The following is a 17115-nucleotide window of genomic DNA, read 5'->3' on the forward strand; positions in this document are numbered from 1 at the left end:
GAGTGGCATATGTGGGAAGATGGAGTTGCAGGGTGAGTGGCATATGTGGGAAGATGGAGTTGCAGGGTGAGTGGCATATGTGGGAAGATGGAGTTGCAGGGTGAGTGGCATATGAGGGAAGATGGAGTTGCAGGGTGAGTGGCATATGTGGGAAGATGGAGCTGCAGGGTGAGTGGCATATGAGGGAAGATGGAGCTGCAGGGTGAGTGGCATATGAGGGAAGATGGAGCTGCAGGGTGAGTGGCATATGTGGGAACATGGAGTTGCAGGGTGAGTGGCATATGTGGGAAGATGGAGTTGCAGGGTGAGTGGCATATGTGGGAACATGGAGTTGCAGGGTGAGTGGCATATGAGGGAAGATGGAGTTGCAGGGTGAGTGCATATGAGGGAAGATGGAGTTGCAGGGTAAGTGGCATATGAGGGAAGATGGAGTTACAGGGCGAGTGGCATATGAGGGAAGATGGAGCTGCAGGGTGAGTGGCATATGAGGGAAGATGGAGCTGCAGGGTGAGTGGCATATGAGGGAAGATGGAGCTGCAGGGTGAGTGGCATATGAGGGAAGATGGAGCTGCAGGGTGAATGGCATATGAGGGAAGATGGAGTTGCAGGGTAAGTGGCATATGAGGGAAGATGGAGCTGCAGGGTGAGTGGCATATGAGGGAAGATGGAGCTGCAGGGTGAGTGGCATATGAGGGAAGATGGAGCTGCAGGGTGAGTGGCATATGAGGGAAGATGGAGTTGCAGGGTGAGTGGCATATGTGGGAAGATGGAGTTGCAGGGTGAGTGGCATATGAGGGAAGATGGAGTTGCAGGGTGAGTGGCATATGAGGGAAGATGGAGCTGCAGGGTGAGTGGCATATGTGGGAACATGGAGTTGCAGGGTGAGTGGCATATATGGGAAGATGGAGTTGCAGGGTGAGTGGCATATGTGGGAACATGGAGTTGCAGGGTGAGTGGCATATGAGGGAAGATGGAGTTGCAGGGTAAGTGGCATATGAGGGAAGATGGAGTTGCAGGGTAAGTGGCATATGAGGGAAGATGGAGTTGCAGGGTGAGTGGCATATGTGGGAAGATGGAGTTGCAGGGTGAGTGGCATATGTGGGAAGATGGAGTTGCAGGGTGAGTGGCATATGAGGGCTGCAGACTGACAGAAGGATGTGAAGGGGTGCAGAGTGTTTGAGAGGGGTAAGTTGGGGTACAGGCAGGGTGAAATATGTGGGCAGGGTGTGTGACATATGGGGGTGTAGTGTGTGTGATATGGGGGTGCAGGCTGTATGGGGTGTAGTGTGTGTGATATGGGGGTGCAGGCTGTATGGGGAGCAGGGTGTGTGACATATGGGGGTGTAGTATATTACAGGTGTGCTATATGGAGGTGTATATAGTGGTGTAGTATATGGGGGTATGGTGATGTAGTATATTACAGGTGTGCTATATGGAGGTGTAGTATATTACAGGTGTACTATATGGAGGTGTAGTACAGGTGTACTATATGGAGGTGTAGTACAGGTGTACTATATGGAGGTGTAGTATATTACAGGTGTACTATATGGAGGCGTAGTATATTACAGGTGTGCAATATGGAGGTGTAGTATATTACAGGTGCGCTATATGGAGGTGTAGTATATTACAGGTGTGCTATATGGAGGTGTAGTATATTACAGGTGTGCTATATGGAGGTGTAGTATATTACAGGTGTAGTATATGGGGTGTAGTGATGTAGTATATTACAGGTATATATAGGGGTGTAGTGATGTAGTATATTACAGGTGTATATAGGGGTGTAGTGATGTAGTATATTACAGGTGTACTATATGGAGTTGTAGTATATTACAGGTGTGCTATATGGAGGTGTAGTATATTACAGGTGTAGTATATGGGGTGTAGTGATGTAGTATATTACAGGTGTATATAGGGGTGTAGTGATGTAGTATATTACAGGTGTACTATATGGAGGTGTAGTATATTACAGGTGTGCTATATGGAGGGGTAGTATATTTCAGGTGTACTATATGGAGGTGTAGTATATTACAGGTGTGCTATATGGAGGGGTAGTATATTACAGGTGTGCTATATGGAGGGGTAGTATATTACAGGTGTACTATATGGAGGCGTAGTATATTACAGGTGTGCTATATGGAGGTGTATATTACAGGTGTATATAGGGGTGTAGTGATGTAGTATATTACAGGTGTACTATATGGAGTTGTAGTATATTACAGGTGTGCTATATGGGGGTGTACTATATTACAGGTGTAGTATATGGGGTGTAGTGATGTAGTATATTACAGGTGTGCTATATGGAGGTGTAGTATATTACAGGTGTGCTATATGGAGGTGTACTATATTACAGGTGTAGTATATGGGGTGTAGTGATGTAGTATATTACAGGTGTAGTATATAGGGGTGTAGTGATGTAGTATATTACAGGTGTAGTATATAGGGGTGTAGTGATGTAGTATATTACAGGTGTACTATATGGAGTTGTAGTATATTACAGGTGTGCTATATGGGGGTGTACTATATTACAGGTGTAGTATATGGGGTGTAGTGATGTAGTATATTACAGGTGTGCTATATGGAGGTGTAGTATATTACAGGTGTGCTATATGGAGGTGTACTATATTACAGGTGTAGTATATGGGGTGTAGTGATGTAGTATATTACAGGTATAGTATATAGGGGTGTAGTGATGAAGTATATTACAGGTGTGCTATATGGAGGTGTAGTATATTACAGGTGTGCTATATAGGGGTGTAGTGATGTAGTATATTACAGGTGTGCTATATGGAGGTGTAGTATATTACAGGTGTGCTATATGGGGGTGTACTATATTACAGGTGTAGTATATGGGGTGTAGTGATGTAGTATATTACAGGTGTACTATATGGAGGTGTAGTATATTACAGGTGTGCTATATGGAGGGGTAGTATATTTCAGGTGTACTATATGGAGGGGTAGTATATTACAGGTGTACTATATGGAGGGGTAGTATATTACAGGTGTACTATATGGAGGTGTAGTATATTACAGGTGTACTATATGGAGGCGTAGTATATTACAGGTGTGCTATATGGAGGTGTATATTACAGGTGTATATAGGGGTGTAGTGATGTAGTATATTACAGGTGTACTATATGGAGTTGTAGTATATTACAGGTGTGCTATATGGGGGTGTACTATATTACAGGTGTAGTATATGGGGTGTAGTGATGTATATTACAGGTGTGCTATATGGAGGTGTAGTATATTACAGGTGTGCTATATGGAGGTGTACTATATTACAGGTGTGCTATATGGAGGTGTACTATATTACAGGTGTAGTATATGGGGTGTAGTGATGTAGTATATTACAGGTGTAGTATATAGGGGTGTAGTGGTGTAGTATATTACAGGTGTGCTATATGGAGGTGTACTATATTACAGGTGTAGTATATGGGGTGTAGTGATGTAGTATATTACAGGTGTAGTATATAGGGGTGTAGTGATGTAGTATATTACAGGTGTACTATATAGAGTTGTAGTATATTACAGGTGTGCTATATGGAGGTGTAGTATATTACAGGTGTGCTATATGGGGGTGTACTATATTACAGGTGTAGTATATGGGGTGTAGTGATGTAGTATATTACAGGTGTAGTATATAGGGGTGTAATGATGTAGTATATCGGAGGTGTATTATATAGTGGTGTAGTATAATACAGGTGTATATGGGGGTGTAGTATATTACAGGTATATGGAGGGAGTGTAGTATAATACAGGTGTAGTATATAGGGGTGTAGTGGTGTAGTTTATTACAGGTGTAGTATATGGAGGGGGTGTAGTGATGTAATATATTGGGTAGAACTGAGGTAATTATATTAGTCCGGCCCTCTAAACCAATCCCAATTTCTCATGCGGCCCCATGGGAAAATTAATTGCCCACCCCTGTGCTAGGGGGTATTATGATTGGCACTTGCCAGGATGATATGGGCACTGCACCCATAGTTGTCGGTGTGCCCCGTATCACCACACATGGGTTAGAAGTGCTGTGCTAGAGGCAGTGGAAACAGAACATCCCAACGTCAAATGACTACAGGATCATGGGCAAAAAATACAATGTAAATGGGTAACATTCCCCCAAGGCGCAAAAAGAAGGAAACTAATAAATATGTACTGGAAAATGGCAATAGTGAAGCAGCTCCAGCAACGCATGAGAAATAAGGAGCAACTATCGCAATGACTTCATTCTGAGATGACAAGTCCTATTTCCCGGTGACTCGGGCTTGCACCGAGGCTCCTCACACTTATACTGGACACCACCCGGCACAATGACATTGCATCCTCTAGGATCAAACAGCAGCCAATATAGAAAATGGAGGAGAACACTTTATTTTTCTTTTCTGTACAATTCCAGTGACATCTCCCTGGAGGCTGTGACTCGCTGCGTGGCCGCTAGAGGGCACCAGTCACTGGTGATATCGGCGCGGGGACCTGCCACCAGGCTCTGCCCGGCCTCACTTGCCGTCCGGTTTCTTCATTTGCCCCTTTACTTCCGCCATGCCGGTCTTCAGCTCTTTCACGAACGTTTCTCGGATCCTCCCCATCTTGCGCCCCATTTCCCCCAGGTCCGGGGGAGAAGCGGACACTTCCTGCTTCAGCTGCTGGACCGTGGGGGAGCGGAGCATGCGCCGTGCGGCATCTTTGCCGGTCAGCTGCGCCTTTGTGATGGCGAATGCGGTGATCTGCGCAGCTCTGCGGATGGGCCGGGACTCGGAGAGTTTCTCGATCAGCTGAGGATTATTCAGTAAGGAGAACAGCAGCCTCCTGAGCACCATCTCTGCCGGGACGTGTCCGCCCACACTGCCTGAGAACAGAGAGCGCTGGTTACTCCGTATTCAGCCCACAGCCGCCATAACAGCGCCCGACTTACCTATATCCGTACCAGCATGCAGTCAGCTGTGCGCCCTCATCAAAGATGGCGGGGTACTTCCGCTTGTGACCCGGAAATGCTTCTTTCCGGCGTCTTTTCTTATTGGTTCATGAGTGTCGTTAAACTAGTGTTGCTTAACGGCTGTCGTGCTGTGTGGTGCTCTGGTGCTGCAGCTATGTTGAGCGCCTTGAGGAGCGATTCGTACGTGGAGCTGAGCAGGTACCGGGACCAGCACTTTAAGGTGATTGATTACTGCCCCTGGTGTCCGCCATAGCGCTGCACAATGGCGCGTGTGCCCAGTCCCCGCGGCCCTAGTGCCTGACCCCTTGTATCATATTGCAGGGTGCCCTCAGAGACCTGGCTCCAGGGGAGGTCTGCCAGGCTCCTATTGCAGGGTGCCCTCAGAGACCTGGCTCCAGGGGAGGTCTGCCAGGCTCCTATTGCAGGGTGCCCTCAGAGACCAGGCTCCAGGGGAGGTCTGCCAGGCTCCTATTGCAGGGTGCCCTCCGAGACCTGGCTCCAGGGGAGGTCTGCCAGGCTCCTATTGCAGGGTGCCCTCCGAGACCTGGCTCCAGGGGAGGTCTGCCAGGCTCCTATTGCAGGGTGCCCTCAGAGACCTGGCTCCAGGGGAGGTCTGCCAGGCTCCTATTGCAGGGTGCCCTCCGAGACCTGGCTCCAGGGGAGGTCTGCCAGGCTCCTATTGCAGGGTGCCCTCAGAGACCTGGCTCCAGGGGAGGTCTGCCAGGCTCCTATTGCAGGGTGCCCTCAGAGACCAGGCTCCAGGGGAGGTCTGTCAGGCTCCTATTGCAGGGTGCCCTCAGAGACCTGGCTCCAGGGGAGGTCTGCCAGGCTCCTATTGCAGGGTGCCCTGAGACCTGGCTCCAGCGGAGGTCTGCCAGGCTCCTATTGCAGGGTGCCCTCAGAGACCTGGCTCCAGGGGAGGTCTGCCAGGCTCCTATTGCAGGGTGCCCTGAGACCTGGCTCCAGCGGAGGTCTGCCAGGCTCCTATTGCAGGGTGCCCTCAGAGACCAGGCTCCAGGGGAGGTCTGCCAGGCTCCTATTGCAGGGTGCCATCCGAGACCTGGCTCCAGGGGAGGTCTGCCAGGCTCCTATTGCAGGGTGCCCTCTGAGACCTGGCTCCAGGGGAGGTCTGCCAGGCTCCTATTGCAGGGCGCCCTCCGAGACCTGGCTCCATGGGAGGTCTGCCAGGCTCCTATTGCAGGGTGCCCTCAGAGACCTGGCTCCGGGGGAGGTCTGCCAGGCTCCTATTGCAGGGCGCCCTCAGAGACCAGGCTCCGGGGGAGGTCTGCCAGGCCTCCTATTGCAGGGCGCCCTCAGAGACCAGGCTCCGGGGGAGGTCTGCCAGGCCTCCTATTGCAGGGTGCCCTCAGAGACCTGGCTCCAGGGGAAGGTCTGCCAGGCTCCTATTGCAGGGTGCCCTCCGAGACCTGGCTCCAGGGGAGGTCTGCCAGGCTCCTATTGCAGGGTGCCCTCAGAGACCTGGCTCCGGGGAAGGTCTGCCAGGCTCCTATTGCAGGGTGCCCTCCGAGACCTGGCTCCGGGGGAGGTCTGCCAGGCTCCTATTGCAGGGTGCCCTCTGAGACCTGGCTCCAGGGGAGGTCTGCCAGGCTCCTATTGCAGGGTGCCCTCAGAGACCTGGCTCCAGGGGAGGTCTGCCAGGCTCCTATTGCAGGGTGCCCTCAGAGACCTGGCTCCAGGGGAGGTCTGCCAGGCTCCTATTTCAGGGCGCCCTCAGAGACCTGGCTCCAGGGGAGGTCTGCCAGGCTCCTATTGCAGGGTGCCCTCAGAGACCTGGCTCCGGGGGAGGTCTGCCAGGCTCCTATTGCAGGGTGCCCTCAGAGACCAGGCTCCAGGGGAGGTCTGCCAGGCTCCTATTGCAGGGCGCCCTCTGAGACCAGGCTCCAGGGGAGGTCTGCCAGGCTCCTATTGCAGGATGCCCTCCGAGACCTGGCTCCAGGGGAGGTCTGCCAGGCTCCTATTGCAGGGCGCCCTCTGAGACCAGGCTCCAGGGGAGGTCTGCCAGGCTCCTATTGCAGGGTGCCCTCCGAGACCTGGCGCCAGGGGAGGTCTGCCAGGCTCCTATTGCAGGGTGCCCTCCGAGACCTGGCTCCAGGGGAGGTCTGCCAGGCTCCTATTGCAGGGCGCCCTCTGAGACCTGGCTCCTGTACAGAGCACAATGTAGGCACCCTTGTCTCCTCTGAAATCAGATTGATCTGGTTCCTAATAAATGGAAACATTTTTTTTTTCCCTACCCCCCCAGGGTAACATAGACGATCAGGAGAAGCTGCTGAAGCTGAGCTGCACCTTATATGTTGGAAATCTCTCATTTTACACCACAGAAGAGCAAATCTATGAATTATTCAGTAAAAGTGGAGATGTGAAGAAAATTGTCATGGGCCTCGATAAGGTTAAGAAGACTGCGTGCGGGTTCTGCTTTGTAGAGTATCCTTTGAATTAGAAGGTTGAAGTTTATGGAAGTTCTGAAAGTTGTAACTCTGAAAAAAAGTGTTATTAGAATTTTAAAGGGGTTTTTCAGGCACCTGATACTGATCAGCTAGACTTAAGGGTGCTTTACACGCTGCGACATTGCTAGCAATCTCGTTAGCGATGTAACACGCCAGATCGCACATACAATTTGCCGAGATCGCACATGTGACCGGCGCTACAAGAAAAAAAAATTACCCATGTGCGATCTCGTCAAATCTTATCTGCGATCTGGCGTGTCACATCGCTGAGATCGCTAGCGATGTCAGAGGGTGTAAAGCACCCTTTAGGGTAAGTCATCAATAGCAGATGGGGTGGGAACAGCACCTGCACTGACTGAAAGTGTACTGCACAAGATGTCGTGTCCGCTGCTGAGTACTGCAGATGGGGCCTGCCCTCATCAATAGGAACTGTACTGCACAATATATGGTATCCGCTGCTGAGTACTGCGGACGGGGCCTGCCCTCATCAATAGGAACTGTACTGCACAATATATGGTGTCCGCTGCTGGGTACTGTGGACGGGGCCTGCCCTCATCAATAGGAACTGTACTGCACAATATATGGTATCCGCTGCTGGGTACTGTGGACGGGGCCTGCCCTCATCATTAGGAGCTGCTCTCAGGTGTTGTCGATTGGTCCTTATCCCCTTATATAGGGGCCGAGCTGCAGCATATTTTCGTATGTACATTTGGAGCCAGTGCTTGTAACACCTTATCAGGGGGATGCTGGTGTCAGACTCCTAGTCATTATACTTATGACCTAACAGAGAGGACTTCTATAAAATTTCCCTGGATGACTCCCTTTAAGGGTACTTTCACACTTGCGTTCAGCGGAGTCCGTCACTATGGAGAATAGCGCAGTCCGTTAACGCACTGCGCTGTTCTCCATAGACTTGTATGGACGACGCACTGTAACGCAAGTGTCAGCGTTGCATCTGCTGGACGACAGTGTCATTATTTTGACGCTGCGTCGGGCAGAAGGAACGCAGCATGTAATGTTTTTTTGAGCGACGGAAACTTTTTTTTTTTTAAATCACAAACTTTTTGTTTTTTGGTGGCCAAATGTTCAGCTGAGCGCCCGCCCACCGGCATGTGAGAGCGCTCAGCTGATCGTTCACAATAGTCTGCTGCTGGTAAAACTGTAAAAAAATAAAAATAAATAAATAAAAAAAAAAAAGCTTTCCGTTGTTTTGTACGATCCATTGCATCCGTCACACAACGCAGTGCTACGGAAGCCGTCCAACGCAAGTGTGAAAGTAGCCTTAGGCTATGTGCCCACGCTGTGGAAAATGCGCGGATTTTGCCGCGGATTTGTCGCGGAAAAGCCGCGGATTTTCCAGAAATCTGCAGCACAGCTACTCCCCAGCCATTTCTATGGCATTTGGGAAATGCTGTGCCCACGCTGCGGATTTTTCCGCAGCGGAAATCATGCGGATTTTCGTACGGAAAAATCTGCAGCATGTCAATTATTGTTGCGGATTTTCGTGCGGATTTTGCCTATTCAATTGAATTAAAAAAAAACGCAAAATCCGCATTAAATCCGCACAAAATCCGCACCTATGAAAAGGTGCGGATTCCGGGGGAAAGCTGCGGATTTTGATGCAGAAAAATCCGCAGATACAGAGTCCCGTGGGCACATAGCCTTAGGCTGAGTTCCCCCAACTGTGTTTTTTCTGAGAGAAATGGTTGAATTATGCTCCTGTCTCTGATCAGAGTGGGATCCATTTTTCATTCTCAGTCTGCGAAAATTGGACAAACCGCTGATGTTGTCTGGGTATGGTCTTATTTATTTATTGTTCATGGACCCAAAGACTTGACTGAGTCCTATCTAATTCTCAGAGGCAAATTGTGCACGCTGCAACTTTTTTTTTTTTTTTTTTTGCTTGGATCACAGTCTGAGTAAAAAATCGGAAGTTCACTATCTAGTTAAATAACATTGGCCTGTGCAATCCGTTGTTTTGTCAGACAACATTCGGACTAAAAATACAATCAGATGAACAAGCCCTAAATGTGACTTATAAAGAGAACCCGTTAACACCTTCACGGCATGTTAAATGCCAGTCTCCGACAGTGGCATTAACCATGCGTCAGCATGGGGGTGCACTATTCTATGCACTCGAGTTGTAATAATGGGCCACCAGTGGGATGCTATAACAGCTGGGGGTCTGTTGAAGACCTTTGTGCCTGTGATTATGGAGCTCCCTTCAATCCCTGCCTGGGCCTCAAAGGAGATTGAGTTTTACTATAACTTGTCCCGCAAAAAAAGCCCTCATATGTCTGTGGACAGAAAAGTAAATCCATTATGGCTCTGGGGAGAAGGGGAGAAAAAAGCCAAAATGGAAATTGACCACGTTGAGAAAGGTTAAAGAGAACTTGTCGCCAGATTTTTCATGTATAAACCAAAACTACTACCTTCAGCGGTGCCTGTGCTGTATTCCATAAAGGTGCAGATTTCCCTGATTCTCCCTTATATCTCCCAAATTACTTTTGAAAATCTCTCGAGCAGCATGTAAATCTTTCGGTCCGGTCAGATGGGCGTGCTTGCTGCGGCGCCTGTCCCTCCTCTCCGACCTCTTGTTATGATTTGACTCCTGTGTCATCCACATAGCCGGCTGAAATCTCGCCCTGCGCAGAGACATTGCCAGCTCACGCAGGCGCACTTTGCTCAGCCCTGCTGTGGGCAGAGCCTAATTTTATAAGTGCCCATGTGCAAAACAGCGGAGGTGTTTGGGCAGGCAGGAGATTTTGCATATTATGGGGATGGCTCAGAAGGTGTTAGCCACGTAGCTGGGCGAAATGTAGCACCTGCGCAGACACCTTGCTGTTTCGCGCATGTGTGTGTCGCCCCAAGGATGTCGCTCCAGCTTCAGGGACGCCACAGGGTTTCTTTAATCTGGCAACAGGTATTGTTAGTTTTTATAATGTGTCGTGACGCCACTCACGGCTTGCGGTCAGGGATGTGGATGACCGCTGCTGCAGGTTTTACGAGTGTCTGGGGCTGATGGGGTCTGCAGCCAGGTAATGTAGCCTCCCGTGAGTGAGGCAGGCCCCAGGGACTCGGGTAAGTAGGTTAGCTGGTCCAGAAATAACTCAGGCTCAGTCCAAAAGTCTTTCAATTGCTTTTTACTCACTCAGGTGTTATGGTGAGCTGACCCGGGCGATGCTGTGATTAACCAGGTAAGAACCAGGGCTCCTTCTGACCAGTCTGAGGTTAACTCGCCTTCCTAGCACTTCTGTGTTCGGATAACCCCCTGATGTGAAGTACCATGGGGGTCCATCCAGGTAGTCGCAACTGCCTTTTCTCCCCTGTGTTTGGCCCGTTTGCTGGCAGCGTGGACCAGGTGAGATGGCTTCAGGCTCTGTCTCCTTATGAGTCCCTGCATTGCTGCTGAGGCTCGGACTCTGTGTGGTTGATGAGGTACCTGTAGTTCCCCTCACCGGCAGGTTTAGCAGGTCATTAAATTGGAGTATGCTCTAGGGACCTGTTCCCCGTACGTGCCTAGTCACCAGGAGCACCTCTTTTTTCTGACTTCTGTGACTGTTCTCCCCCGCCAACTGTTACTACACCGCACAGTTTCTGACTAGTGTGAGCGCGCATGTCCACCTCGCGACTGCCGCGCTCCACTACCAGACTGGTTCTCTCTCTCCTTTCCTGACAACCTCTGCACTTTAGCTCTCAGCCTCTCCGCTCCACCCCTTGAAAAGATTTGAAAGCTAGCCCCCTCCAGAGACTACCCAAGGGTCCCCTCTAAAGGTGTGGGAGACCTGGTTGCTATGTGTCTGTGCGTGCACACCTCATTCTGGCCCTTAGGATTACCTGGAAGTACTGTCCCAGCATGTGTGCAGTACTTAGTGGTGCCTGACCGGGTCAGGGGCGCCACACATGCACACCTATGTATTAAAGGGAACCAATCATCAGGATTTTCGTATATAACCCAATGCCAGTGCTATACTTGCACTATCAGGCTCATTCTCTACTTACCTTTAGTGGTCAGCTTTAATATATAGGTTTAGTCTTAGTCATTATTCCCTCCCTCTGTTAGAATTGGCATAAGTATTATACAAACGATTCACTTTTTTCCTTGCAGGACCTGTGTGAGGTCATACCCATGTGACTAGAAGGAGCGAAACCTCAGCCAACAAGGCTGATATTACAAAGCAACATTTCTGTTGGCTGAGGCCCCACCCCTTCTGGTCACATGGGTATGACCTCACACAGGTCCTGCAAGGCAAAAAGTGAACCTGAGGGGATAACTATGAATACCCCCCTAGATATTAGGTTATATACGAAAATCCTGATGATTAGTTCCCTTTCAGCCCTAATACATACCTAAAGGTATTTGGAGGGGAGGGCGGTTGAACAGGCCGATCGGGAGATAATATGCACCAATCACAGCTGCCGGTGTGCGGGTCTATATCGTGCAGTAACATAAATTATAAAAAAAAAAAACACGTGCGGTACCTCCCCCCTCCCCCCCCCCCCCCAATTGATACCCAGCCAAGATAAAGGCCACACAGCTGAGGGCTGGTATCCTTAGACTGGGGATGCTAATCGTTTTTAGGCTGCCCCGAGCCTAAAAATATCAGCCAGCAGCTGCCCGGAATTCCTGCATCCATTAGATGCGACAGTCCCAGGACCTTACCCGGCTCTTTCTGAATTTCCCTGGTGCGGTGGCAATTGGAGTAATAAGGAGTTAATGGCAGCCCATGGCTGCCACTAAGTCCTAGGTTAATCATGCTATACCTGACACCGCCCCCCCATGATTAATCTGGAAGTTGAAAGTAAATAAATGCATACACCCCAAAAATCCTTTTATTTGGAATAAAAGACAAAACAACCACCCTCTTTCCCCACTTTATTAATCCCCAAATACCCCTCCCGGTCCGACGTAATCCACACGAGGTCCCACAATGCTTTCCGCTCTGCTACATCGGAAGCTGACAGTGAGTGGCCATAGAGCATGATCTCTTGCTGTGAGCTCCACGCAGCGATGACGTCACTCAGGTTACCCGTGGCCACAGGTGGGAGTTCTCCACCTGTGACAGCAAGTTGCCCGAGTGACTGAAGTGAGCCACGCGATCAGTGGTGCCCACACTCAGGTGATTTGCGGTCACAGGTGAGTCCATCACCGGTGACCACAAATCGGGCAGTGACACAGAGACCGAGCCGCGCAATGACAGTAAACTTGGGTGAAGCTCTGACGTCACTGCTGCGGATCCCTGGCTGTGTCCTGGCACTGACTTCAGAGGTTCACCCGAGTTCATGACATCACATAGAGACAGAGCAGCGCGATGACAGTGAAGTCGGGTGAAGCTCTGACGTCACAGCTGCGGCCCGCACTACTGCCTGTGTCCTGCCACTGACCTCAGAAGTTCATTCTCATCGTGCGGCTGTGTCTGCTGTCAGCAGGCAGTCATGCTCTGCGGTGCTGCTGTTTCAGCTCTGCTACATCCCTGTTCTGTATCGCCTGGGACCGCACTGTCAAAAATGCATCCAAAACACTTTTTTTTTTTTTTTTTTTTTTTTTTTTTTGTCAGTCTGTCAGAGGGTGCATTTTTTTTTTTGGTGAAACCAAGAACGCTGCGTGCGGACATAGCCTAAAGAAGCTGCAAGTTCTGCTGTGAACACGCTGCTTTTACAGTACCAGCAAAGTGAATGAGATTTCAAGAATTCCCTGCACACACTTGTGGATATTTTTCTTTGTATTTTTCTTAAATCTGCAGCATGTTAATTCTTTCAGCACTTTTGCAGTGTTTTTGAAACAAATGGAAAAAGCATGAATTGTATGTAGCATTTTTCCTGCCACAACCCTGGATTTTGGTATGGGGGGGGGAGGAAGTGTTGTGAACATGCCCTTAGACTCTTTTAGGCCACGCTGGATCAGTTTACAGCTAATATATATGGTGGCTTTAGTAACAACAACCACCATTTGTTTTGCACTTTTCTTACAAACTTGAAGCGCAGAGGGTAACACACGCCTAGTGTTCAGGTGTGATCATTTCTGGAAATCTGAACATGTTAAAGCCTTAACTCCTGTGATCAGATACTACACCAGAGCAGATACGGAGCACGCCATGAGGTTCATTAATGCTACTCGTCTGGATGACAGAATCATCAGGACAGACTGGGATGCCGGATTTAAAGAAGGCAGACAGTATGGACGGGGGAAGTCAGGCGGTCAGGTGAGATCACTAGTTCTTGAAAGTATTTTTAAGGTTTTAAGAATTTGATGGTATTGGTTGAGGGAAAAAAAATTGCATTTGTTTCTCCTCTAATCTCGAGTGGCCAATGTCCCTGCTCACTTACTTGTGTGATGTTGTGTCCTAAAGGTGGTGTCACACATAGCAACGCAGCAGCGATAACGACCAGCGATCTGACCTTATTTCAGGATCACTGCTGCGTCGTTACATGGTCGCTGGTGAGCTGTCAAACAGGCAGATCTCACCAGCGACCAGTTACCAGCCCCCAGCCAGCAGCGACGCGTGGAAGCGTAACTAAGGTAAATATCGGGTAACCAAGGAAAGCACTTCTCTTGGTTACCTGATATTTACCTTAGTTACTAGCATCCGCCGCTCTCACGCTCCCTGTTCCCTGCACTCCTAGCCACAGTACACATCGGGTTAATTACCCGATGTGTACTCCAGCTACGTATGCAGGGAGGAGGGAGCCGGCACTGGCAGCATGAGAGCGGCGGACGCTAAGGTAAATATCGGGTAACCAAGGAAAGGGCTCCTTGGTTACCCGATGTTTACCGTGGTTACAGCTTACCACAGGCTGCCAGACGCCGGCTCCCTGCTCGCTTCAGTTCGTCACTCTCTCGCTGTCACACACAGCGATGTGTGCTTCACAGCGGAAGAGCAACAACTAAAAAATGAAGCAGGACATTCAGCAACGACCGGCGACCTCACAGCAGGGGCCAGGTGGTTGCTGGATGTCACACACAGCGATGGGACGTCGCTGCTACGTCACAGAAAATGGTGACTTAGCAGCGATGTCGTCGTCGCTATGTGTGACCTTAAGGACATCATGATTGCAAAGTAATCTTGGACCAGTGGAGGAGCCTTGTCTGGGAGTTCAGAACTAATTCTTAGAAACAGAAAAATGCCTTGACTTGAAATGCATAGTTATGTTTTTTCATTACAGTGTTATAAACTGAAAATCTATATTTTTTTTCCTACCAGGTCAGAGATGAGTATCGTGAGGATTATGATGCAGGAAGAGGTGGCTATGGGAAAGTCGTACAGATATTTTGAGGAAATAAAGAGCTTTCCTTCACGTCCAACAGAAGTTTGGTCTTTATCCAGCTATTTCTAGGAGAATGTTTTAAGTTGGCCTTTGTTATGTAAAGGAAGCAACAGTATAATGCTTACTTCTGCTGTTTATACCTTTTTGTTCTGCTCATATGGGTCGTATATTACTACTCACATTTTTGAATAAACTGTAAAAAAAAAAACCTGTTTAACAATTTTACATTTGGCTGGGTTAATCCTTTATTTCACAGTTTGAGATGGTTCTTGATCATTTATCTAGAAAATATGTTCCAGCATTTTGTAAACTTTTTCTCTAATCTTAAAGGGAATGAGTCAGCAGAGTTTGCTACATAATCTGATAGCAGCATAACATAGGGAGAAAAAGCCTAATTCCAGCGATGAATCACTTGCTGGATTGCTTGGTGCAATATTTATAGAATACCAGTTATGCCTCATGTAGACGTAGCAGAGCTAAGCCTTCTGTGCTGTGTATAACCTCGCCCACACCCCTGATTGGCAGCTTCCTTTGTACACTTGTGTATTATCAGCAAGCTGCCAATCAGGTGGGGGTTGGGTTTACAGAGATTAGCTGGTCACCTCTGCAAGTGAGATGTAATCATACTGTGGCAGTGATGATCTCCTGTTAATGTAATCAAAACTATAATGCACAGCCTAATAAGTGATACATTCCAGTAATCAGGCTCTTGTGCCCTATGCTATGCTACTTTCAGATTAAATAGCAAAAGTCTACTGACACATGCCCTTTAAGGCTAAGTGTAGACAAACGTATGAAAGTCTTATTTTTTTTTTTTTTAATTTTTACGTAAAAATGAACTTTTTTTTTTTTGACATGTTTTTTTTTTTTTTTTTTTTTTTGTTTTTTAACTCTGCAGTTAACATTTACAAGGCTGTCATCTGTAACTTTTTTTTTTTTTGCTCTGCACGTGCAGATTCAGTCCTTGGAAGAAAAAAAAAATTGAAATACATTGGTTTTAAATTTTGTCAGTAAAGAAAGCTGATGGGCAGCACATGGACCGAAAATAGGGCACACAGTAACACCATTTTCACTGACAATAGAGCAAAATATATTGGTACCATATTTTTCAGACTATAAGACGCACCCTGGTTTTAGGGGAGGAAAATAGGAAAATAAAATTTTAAGCAAAAAATGTGGTCATGACACACTGTTATGGGGTGAGGATCTGCTGCTGACAGTATTATGGGGGTAATGTCCCCAAGTTCTCTACTAAGGTACCCCATCCTGGTAATGATCCTCCTGCCTTGTATATACAGTATATGTCCCTCATTCTGGTGTAGCCCCCATCCTGCTATATACAATCATCCTGGCATATGGCCGCATCCTGCTATATAACCCATCCTGCTCATAATATACCCCCATCCTGGTATATGGCCTGCATCCTGTGGCACATTATAAAAAAAAATGTTCATACTCGCCTTACCTCACTCCCTGCAGCATCGCTCCTCCTCCCGTCTGTGACAGCAGCAGCGCTGGAGTGTGGAGCCGGCCACGGTCCCTGCAGCATCACAATGTCCTGTCTGTGCCGGCGGCAGCTGCGTGTGGACACGTGCGCACAGCGATGATGTAATCGCTGGGCGCACCGCTAATCTCCACACAGCCGCTGCCAGCACAGACAGGAGGACATTGCGGTGCTGCAGGGATTGTGGCTGGTGAGTTATACTGATTCACTGCACCCCGTGCTGATGCGCGGGGAGCAGTGAATACTGCCGCACATGATTACTCCAGGCTGTAGTTGCCAGGGGTGATGATGCGGGCAGGCTGTTTATTATGTGCGCACCCCCGCTCATCATCCCGCCCACCTGTCAGCGCCGGCTTCAGCGCTGAGATGATGGGCGGGATGATGGGCGTGCATATTAATTGAGCGGGTCCACGTGGTCACGTCAGGCTGCTGCAGCCTGCTCGTGTCGCCGATGACCCGCTCGACCGCAGCACCCTCATTTCCACGCAGCCCTACATTTAGACTATAAGACGCACCCCCCCCACACACTTTCCCCCAACATTTGGGGGGAAAGAAAGTGTGTCTTATAGTCAGAAAAATACGGTAATTATTAATGAGCGCATCTTAATCCATAGTCTTACACTCAAAAGGTACCCACCTTAGAGTGTAGCCTTCCAAGTTGGACTCACGCTACGTTCGTATATCTTTAGTGTTGATTTTACTGCAGCAGGATCTATTTGTGTTACATGTGGATTTGGTACGGATGTCACCCTTTTGCAAAGAATTAACAGGCTACTGATTTCAACATCTGAGCACCAGGTCGATTTCCATGCAGAAATGGTCAGCAATTTCATCTACTTAACTGTTCTAGACACATGGTAATTATTTATTTTATCTCATAAATTTAATTTCTGCCTACGTTTTTCTCACTTCACTTCCCCAAGTTAGACTATTTAACCCCTTAATGACCC

At 48.6% G+C, this 17115-nt stretch overlaps 2 protein-coding genes across 2 annotated transcripts; one reads left to right on the forward strand and one right to left on the reverse strand.

Annotated features, from left to right (window-relative positions):
• Nucleotides 1–4347: 4347 nt before the first annotated feature.
• NCBP2AS2 (NCBP2 antisense 2 (head to head)) lies at nucleotides 4348–4982 on the reverse strand. The gene is made up of 2 exons (XM_075338533.1): nucleotides 4910–4982; nucleotides 4348–4843 (listed from the first exon to the last, which is right to left on the reverse strand). The coding sequence occupies exon 2, from the start codon at nucleotides 4812–4814 to the stop codon at nucleotides 4494–4496; it is 321 nt and encodes a 106-aa protein (XP_075194648.1). The 5' UTR covers nucleotides 4815–4843; nucleotides 4910–4982; the 3' UTR covers nucleotides 4348–4493.
• On the forward strand, nucleotides 4971–14886 carry NCBP2 (nuclear cap binding protein subunit 2). Its single transcript, XM_075338532.1, has 4 exons — nucleotides 4971–5150; nucleotides 7191–7372; nucleotides 13460–13598; nucleotides 14598–14886. Exons 1-4 carry the CDS (start codon nucleotides 4986–4988, stop codon nucleotides 14667–14669), a joined length of 558 nt encoding a protein of 185 aa, XP_075194647.1. The 5' UTR covers nucleotides 4971–4985; the 3' UTR covers nucleotides 14670–14886.
• Nucleotides 14887–17115: the final 2229 nt, after the last annotated feature.

The sequence above is a fragment of the Anomaloglossus baeobatrachus genome, chromosome 3, assembly GCF_048569485.1.
Source record: "Anomaloglossus baeobatrachus isolate aAnoBae1 chromosome 3, aAnoBae1.hap1, whole genome shotgun sequence".
NCBI lineage: Eukaryota > Metazoa > Chordata > Amphibia > Anura > Aromobatidae > Anomaloglossus > Anomaloglossus baeobatrachus.

Excerpts from the sequence above, each read along its gene's own strand:
- NCBP2AS2 (XM_075338533.1), bottom strand. The coding sequence starts at position 4,814 with ATGGTGCTCAGGAGGCTGCTGTTCTCCTTACTGAATAATCCTCAGCTG.
- NCBP2 (XM_075338532.1), top strand. The coding sequence starts at position 4,986 with ATGCTTCTTTCCGGCGTCTTTTCTTATTGGTTCATGAGTGTCGTTAAA. Across the intron at positions 5,151-7,190 it reads ACCGGGACCAGCACTTTAAG|GGTAACATAGACGATCAGGA; the intron begins GTGATTGATTAC and ends CTACCCCCCCAG. Across the intron at positions 13,599-14,597 it reads GGGGGAAGTCAGGCGGTCAG|GTCAGAGATGAGTATCGTGA; the intron begins GTGAGATCACTA and ends TTTTCCTACCAG.